The sequence below is a fragment of the Agelaius phoeniceus genome (assembly GCF_051311805.1).
Source record: "Agelaius phoeniceus isolate bAgePho1 chromosome W unlocalized genomic scaffold, bAgePho1.hap1 SUPER_W_unloc_1, whole genome shotgun sequence".
Taxonomy (NCBI): domain Eukaryota; kingdom Metazoa; phylum Chordata; class Aves; order Passeriformes; family Icteridae; genus Agelaius; species Agelaius phoeniceus.
Genome location: NW_027509866.1, coordinates 3,646,832 through 3,654,879, shown reverse-complemented (window position 1 = coordinate 3,654,879; position 8,048 = coordinate 3,646,832). Strand labels below are relative to the sequence as shown.

At 52.9% G+C, this 8,048-nt stretch overlaps 1 protein-coding gene across 1 annotated transcript; it reads left to right on the top strand.

Moving 5' to 3' along the window:
* Positions 1 to 6,670: 6,670 nt before the first annotated feature.
* LOC129131474 (olfactory receptor 14A16-like) lies at positions 6,671 to 7,603 on the top strand. Its single transcript, XM_054650464.2, has one exon. The coding sequence runs from the start codon at positions 6,671 to 6,673 to the stop codon at positions 7,601 to 7,603; it is 933 nt and encodes a 310-aa protein (XP_054506439.2).
* Positions 7,604 to 8,048: the final 445 nt, after the last annotated feature.

Here is an 8,048-nt window from a genome sequence, read left to right as displayed (position 1 = left end):
CACTGCTCAGAATTCATCCCCCATTGGAGACCCCACGTTGGCCAGAGCCCTGGTGATCCATCTTCCCTGTGATCCATGCTGGGAAGACACCTGTCCCTTTTCCTGCCCCTGCCAATGACATGATGTGGGATTGGAGAACATGAGGGTCTGGCCATGGCCCTGTCATTACATTCACTCCCACCTCAGGTCATTGCCAGGGGCAGGAAAGGGACTCTCTCTCTCTCTCTCTCTCTCCCTGAGGAGAAGGGTGTCCTTTCCAGACAGGAGGAAATACATTGCCAGGAAGACCTAGTTGTTGATGTTGTAGTTTTCTCTGTAAATAGTTTTACTTATCCCTTCTGTTATCAATATTGTTTTTGTTCCTTTTTGTTCTTTATCTCCTTGCAGTTCCCAATAAATTGTTCTTATCCCAGCCCGGGATCTTTGCCTTTTTTGCTTTCCATGGGAGGCGGGAGGACAGCGAGGGCAGCGCGGTTTTAGCAGGAGCAGGAAATTGGGGAATCCCATTCCTGAAGCCTGGCCTGTGGAAACCGAGCATCCCAGCTGGTGCCAGCCCTGGTGGCCATGGCAACCACCCCTGGCATGGGGTCTCCATGGAGCTGCCAAGGGACTGAGCATAGCAACAGGGGGCTGGTGATGGTTGCCTGCTAAGGATCAGATTTGTCACAGGCCCTCAGAAGGGTTCCATGGGGACTTTCCAAGAATCTCCAGGCTGTTCCAGAGCTGGAATGTCACAGGCAGAGACAGGGGCTCCATGGAGACCTCCGAGGGGTTTCTAGGATGGTAAAGAGCCCTGTGGTCAGAGGCAGTCACAGCCATTCCATGGTGACATCCCAGGAGTCCCCAGGCTTCCAGAGAGCTGGGATGTCCCAGACACTCACATGGGTTCCTGTCATGGGCACAGTGGGAGCTTCAGGGAACATTTATTAGAGAAGCTCCTGTTGGGTCACGAGGTGCAGAAACGATCCCCAATGCTCCCCATAGATCCCCAAATGTCACTGTTGAATCAGTGTTCCGTGCTTTCTTTCCAATGGAAAACAACCATCCTTATCCTCCAGGTGTCCATGTCTGAAATTGGGATTCCACCTCCAAAATTCTGTATATCCAAGGGTTGCTCCCAGGCACAATCTGCCAGTACCATCAAGCCTGGCTGGCCTTGACCTCTGGTGACTGCCCCTGCAACACTGGGGCTGGGTTCTTTCCTTCCCATGGAGAACACTGGGACACTGTGGAGACCTCATGGAACCAAGGGGATCATTGTGGCACCACTGGAGCCCATGGAACCAAGGGGCCATGGTGACCCAGCGGGGCTTTATGGAACCCAGAGACCATTATGGCTCTGTGGGGCCTGATGGAACCATGGAGACCATTGGGACCCTTCAGGGTCTGGTGTCACCAAGGGGGCATTATGACACCTCAGGGCCTCAGGGAAGCAAAGGACCATTGGGACAATGTGGGGCCCCATGGAACCGAGGGAACATGGAACAGGCCTGGCTGGCTTGGCCTCCCAGGGGCCACCTGACAGCTCTGGCTGATGTTGCAATGTCAAGGAATGCCTCTCATCAGCTCCTGGAACACTGGGGCTCCGTGCTTTCCTTGCTATAGAAAGGAACCATCCCTTTTTTTAAATGTCCATTGCCAAAATTGGTATTCTCTCTAAAAATTTTCCTATATGCAAGGGTTTCTCTCAGAAAAAAACCTGCCGCTTCTGGCTGGCCTTGTCCTCTGGTGGTCACCTCTCTTCTGCCTGGCAAACACTGGGGCTCTGTTCCTTCCTTCCTACGGAAAAGAACCAACCTTCATGTCCATGGTCCATGGCCAAAATTAGAATTTGGCTTCCCAAATTCCATATATCCAAAGATTGCTCCCAGACAAAAGTAGTAAGGACAGACAGGTCAGGCTGGCCATGTCTGCTGGTGATTTTCTTAGACTCTGAGTGGAATGCTTTCAGTTGAAAAAACCTTGGAAAGGGCCCAGAGATCTCCCAAGAAGGGTTTTTGAGGACTTGGGCACATGACCTCTACATATGGACAAAGGAGCTCTGGGCTCTGGGCTGTTGTGGTGATTTTGCATCATGGAAGTGATGTTCTTAGAGAAGCTGCTAGCAGTTTCCTCCGTGTCTGACTAAAAAACCAATCAGTAATTAGCTTTGAGAATTGACAATCTGTTAAACCACTAAGGAAACTGTACATGCCTCTGTGAAGACACATGTTAAAGATGAGAAAGCCTGGGAGGGTCTCTTTCCCTTCTGGCTGGCACAGAGGTAACAAGGCTGACCCGGCCCCGTCTCAGCCAGGCCGGGCCGGGCGGCTCCTGCCGTGGGGCCGGGCCCCTTCCCAGGGACCCCGCCAGGCCCCATCGGCTGCCGGGCAGGGCAGGGGAGGCCGCGGGGCCGAGGCCGGGCCGGGCCATGGCTGCAGTTGGGAACATCTGGGCCCTGCTGAGCCCTGCCCCGCCGCCAGCCCGGGCCCAGCCAGGATCCGCCGGGCCCCAGGAGCAGCCCCGGGCCGGGCCGGCTCGGCCAAGATTCTGCCACCCTTGGGGCTTCAGCCGCAAGCCCCGGGCAGGGGCAGGAGAAGCCATCGGCCCCCGGCCGTGCTGCTGCTGTGCTCTGGCCTGGCTGCTGAGATCCTGGCCCTGCCCCAGCGCGGCCCATCCTGACACAGCCCCAGCGCAGCCGCTGCAGAAACCTCCATCGTAAAACAGCTCCGGCCGCAAGCACCGAGCCCGGCCGGGGGCACGGAACCATCTGCACGCCCCGGGTGAGATATGAACTCTTTCAGTGCTTCCATCCTCCCTCCAGTGAGGGAAAAGGACAAAGTGCAGGCACACAGAGGGGCAACATGAAGACACCGAGGTCACTGAAGGGGAAGTTGAGTCCCAGATGGGAGGGATGAGGAGATGCCTTGACCTTGGGGCTGAAATCCTCTTGTAAAGCTATGGAGAAGGATGGAATTAATATATCAGACTCTCTTTTTCCCTATAACTAATTGAAAATATGGGGAGATGACCTGTTCAGCAGAAACCTCCATGCTAAAGTAGGCAAATGTTGAAGTAGCTCTGATCCCATGAGAAGTTTAAACAGAGAAAGAGAGAAGAGTAATGAGATCCTGCGCCCTCATGGAGAGAAGAAGAAGATCTCTGTTCTCAGAGATGAAGATTATTTCAGAAATAGATGAAGAGAATCTTTGCTCTTGAACAGCTCATCTTTAAACTCATACCCCATACATTGACATGGCCCATAAAATCAGCTGTGGGAAAAGCTGTGAAAAATGGGAGGGTCTTCACAATTGCAGATTTTCTGGGCAGCTGCTCTTTGTGGGAATTGAGAGCCACGAGTGAACTATTTTCTTATGGAGAAGTCTCCATAGCATGAAAGAGAGACTCCTCTCCCTAAGTGAACTGAAGAAAGACTGTTCTAGATGGTGTAAAGCGACTGAAACTTTCAGGTTTTGTCTCCTTGCATTGTCAGTAACAAAGAAAAGGTTGTAGGGAGAGGAGAAGTGTTCAGATCCTTATTACTCTTTCTTCTATTTACTGGTAATGAACTTGTCTATATACCCTTTTAAAATTTTGAGCCTACTTTGCCTTTCTCCTAATCCTATCTCACAGCAGGAAATGAGTAAATATATTCCAGGGAGTGCAATGGTAATTAGCCAACACTGATCCCACTGCACGAATAGATGCATTGGCTGAGAAATCTCAAATTAGCAAACCAAAAATCACTCCAGATACATTCCTGATAAACTGCATTCAAGCAGAGGGAAATCAAGGCAGAGCCATGGTTTGTCAGGACTTGCTGCATCCTGATGAGCCCTGTGGTGCATTTGGAGCTGAGCCCTGGAACCTCAGGGCCTGAGAGGAGATTGCACAAACCTTTCCAGGAGTCAAAGTCAGAGGAAAACCCAAAAGTGTCTCAGAGCTTGAATGGGTCTCAGTGAGGTCCATCCCAAAAACAGGCTGCTCATGGACTCCTCGGAGGAGAGAACTGGAGGCCAGGATTGACCAAAAACTTATGAGAGTCTCAGTGTGGAAAGAAAATTCCAAACTACCTTAAAAAATTTGAAAAGCTCAAAGCATTACTGAGCACCACTGAGTGTCAGTACAAAGCTCTCAAGGGACTCATTAAAGCTGATAATTGGAGCCATGATTGCACAAACCTCTCACAAAGTCTGTATCAAAAGGGAAACACCAAGTACCTTCAAATAACTGAAGTACCTCGAAGTATTAATGAGCCCACTGAGTGTTGGTACTGACAAAGCCTCTCCAGAGACTAATTACAGCAGATAATTGGAGGCCAGGATTGCACAAACCTCTCAGAGAGTCCAAGGCAAAAGCCAAGCCCAAAGTCCTTTGAAAAACCTGCAGTCCCTGCAGGGAGCATGAAGGAGCCCCCAGGGCCATTGCTGAGCAAGGCTCCCCAGGGACTCCTTGCAGCAGATCCTTGAGGCCACTGGGATGTGGGCTAGGGGGGGATGCTGAGGGCAGCACAAGGGGCTGACAGTGCCCAGCCTGGCTGGGGCTGTGCCAGAAGGCCCCAGGGCCTCAGGACAAGGTGTCTCCTCCCAGCCCTTGCTGGCACAGACCCTGCTGTGCCCCAGGGCACCAAGACTTGGCTTCTCTTTGTCCCCACCTGTCAGCACTGCCTGCAGTTCTCTGCTCTGCCTGGGGCCTGGGGACACTTGCTCAGTCGTGTCCCTCACTGGGACCCATTAGAAGTCCAAGAAAGTTTGGAGTTGGATTCTGCCTTGGAGTTCCTGAGAGGTTTCTTCATCTCCCTCTCAGGGACTGATGTTCAGGTCCTGAGCACAAAGCCCCAGAGGCTGATTAAAGTCCTTGTGCTGTGTCTGTGCTGCTGAGCTGGGCTGGGCTCCTGGCCCTGAGGCAGCTCCTGCTCACCAAGAAGAGCTTCAAAAGCACATTTCTCTGGACGAGCAGCTCTTGTGCCAGCCCAGCAGGGCTGGGGCACTGCCTGCAGCCAGCCCGGGCACAGCCCAGAGGCACAGAGAGCTTCAATCAGTCAGGGCTGGGAAGGGGCTGAGAAGTGCCTGGGGCACAATCACTGCCAGCCCTTGGCACAGGAACCTCTGGCTGCAGGACAATGCAGCTGCAGCCCCTGGAGCCATCTCCTCAAGCTGGAACATCCCAATGCCTACAGACTCTGTGAGTACAACTCTGAGTATTTCTGGGGCAGGGGAGGTGAAATACTCATGAAGTTCTGACATGCTGAGGGGTTCTGATCAGTCATAGAATATTTCCAAGACAAGGATTTTAAAAGAAAAGAGGATATTCCTAAGACTTTGTATTCAGTTTCCTACTATTGGACCATGGCAGCAAGGAGGGGATAAATATTAAAGGTTGATTAGGAATTATTATTATGTATGCTGACAAGAGCTTGACACATCTGAACTGTTGCTTTTAGTGATCAGGAGGTTCACAGGAGATCCCTAATGTGTTTTCAGCCCCTCTGCCCATGAACAGCAGCAGCATCACCTTTGCTGGAGCCATCAGGCTCAGTCTGAGCTGTCCTTTCTCCAAGCTGCAAACAGAACCTGCCCCCAGCCAGTGCCCTGCAAACAGGCAGGGTTCTGTCAGGCCAAGGAGAGTGCACAGAGATTTGGGATCTGTGGGTGCTGGCAGGGAGAGATCAGGCACAGGGAAACACCTGCAGGAGGGAAATCTGCAGGAAGCAGAGAGAAGATCAGGCAATGAGAGAAAACAAAGCCCAGCAATGCTGTGGCAGGGAGAGTTTAGAGATGCCCACAGGAGCCCCTGCAGTGCAGCCCCTCCCTCTGAACAAGCCCCCTCCCTTCTGTGCCCCAGCCAAGCCTCTGCCCTCAGGGCCGGGGCTCCAAGGCGTGCAGCCCCTCCTGTGCAGGCAGAGCTGCAGCAGAGCCGTGGGGCAGCTCTGCAGCCCCGGGCCCAGTTCCCTCTGCAGAGCACAGGGCTGGGAGCAGCTGCCCGGCCCTGGGGGCTCTGGCAGGGGGCACAGCTGGCTCAGGGTGACACTGTCCCCAGGGCCCGGCTCTGGGCAATGCTGTCAGTGCAGCCAGGGAAGGAGCTGCATCTCCCTTCATCCAATGCCATCAGAAGGACACTTGGAAGTCTCCCTGAGATTTCAGTCCAAGCTGGGAGCTTCAATGCAGGGTGCAAACTTGTCCTAGAGCATCTCTGAGTTATGAGATTGATGGGGAAAGGCAGAGGTGTTGTGACACTGAAAATGCTGCTGGGTTGATGAAATGAGAAACGTGAGTCCTTGGCTACAAATGTAGAGCTGGGCTCTGGTGGATCCATTTGTTCTCAGGAGTACCTGGTGACATTTTAGGGGAAGCATGGGAAGGTGATCACCCTCCACCTGAGAAAGGTTAAAGCCCAAAGAATCTCTGAACAGGTCAGAATAACAGACCATCTCCCCTCCGTCTCCACTCATCATCTTGCCCCAGGGAAATCACTCTTCTCCCTGAGGGCAGAAGAAATGCTGAAGGTTTGATATCCAAAACTACTGGCAGAGACATGGGGGGAGCTTATAAAGAAAACCTCAGAACTCTGAAACACTAAAGACCATGTCTGTGTGTTACAGAGGAGGGTGTATGGGGAATGGCTTTGATTTTGGTTACAGGTGTGTCATCTAAATCTTCACCGTCCTTTCATCCATGGGCAGCCCCAGCAAATGTCCAACAGCAGCTCCATCAGGCACTTCCTCCTGCTGGCATTGGCAGACACGCGGCAGCTGCAGCTCCTGCACTTCTGCCTCTTGCTGGGCATCTCCCTGGCTGCCCTCCTGGGCAACGGCCTCATCATCAGCGCCGTAGCCTGCGGCCACCACCTGCACACGCCCATGTTCTTCTTCCTGCTCAACCTGGCCCTCGCTGACCTGGGCTCCATCTGCACCACTGTCCCCAAAGCCATGCACAATTCCCTCTGGGACACTAGCAACATCTCCTACACTGGATGTGCTGCTCAGCTCTTCTTCTATCTGTTCTACCTGTCAGCAGAGTTTTCCCTTCTGACCGTAATGTGCTACGACCGCTACGTGTCCATCTGCAAACCCCTGCACTACGGGACCCTCCTGGGCAGCAGAGCTTGTGCCCACATGGCAGCAGCTGCCTGGGCCAGTGCCTTTCTCAATGCTCTCATGCACACGGCCAATACATTTTCCCTGCCCCTATGCCATGGCAATGCCTTGGGCCAGTTCTTCTGTGAAATCCCCCAGATCCTCAAACTCTCCTGCTCCAAATCCCACCTCAAGGAACTTGGGCTCATTGCAGTTAGTGTGTGTTTAGCACTTGGCTGTTTTGTGTTCATAGTTTTCTCCTATGTGCAGATCTTCAGGGCTGTGCTGAGGATCCCCTCTGAGCAGGGACGGCACAAAGCCTTTTCCACCTGCCTCCCTCACCTGGCTGTGGTCTCCCTGTTCCTCATCACTGGCTCAATTTCCCATCTAAAGCCCCCCTCCATCTCTTCCCCATCCCTGAATGTGGCCCTGTCAGTTCTGTACTCGGTGGTGCCTCCAGCCCTGAACCCCCTCATCTACAGCCTGAGGAACCAGGAGCTCAAGGCTGCAGTGTGGACACTGATGACTGGATGCTTTCAGAAACATTAAACTGCTGACCAATTTCAGCCAATCACTTGTAATAAAAGTCATCTTTGACAGTTCCTTTGGGATTGGTTGTGAGTTTCTTTCCCTTTATTTTGCTTTTTTTAATCTTGACTACAAATAAATGTCATTGTTTGTGCCAATTCTCATTTTGTTTCTCTCCACATTCCCTGGGGCCACACACTGTGTCAATGAGGGGCTGCGCTCTCGGTGGCTTTAAAGGAACTAAAGGATGTCCCAGCAGAGTTTTCTGCAGAGATGCCCTTTTCTTGCCTTCTCTGGAGCTGCAGCAGCAATGTCTGTGTGCAGAGCTGGGGCAGATCAGTGCTGGCCCAGCAGCTGTGCCCAGCAGCAGCAGCAGCAGCAGCACTTGGTGTTGCCAGTGCTGCTGCCGTGGCCCTGCCCCGCTGCCCTGGTGGCCCTGGTGTTGCTGCAGGGCCTGAGTGCTCTC

What these genes read in the sequence shown, in the direction of transcription:
- LOC129131474 (XM_054650464.2), top strand. Translation starts at nt 6,671, where the DNA reads ATGTCCAACAGCAGCTCCATCAGGCACTTCCTCCTGCTGGCATTGGCA.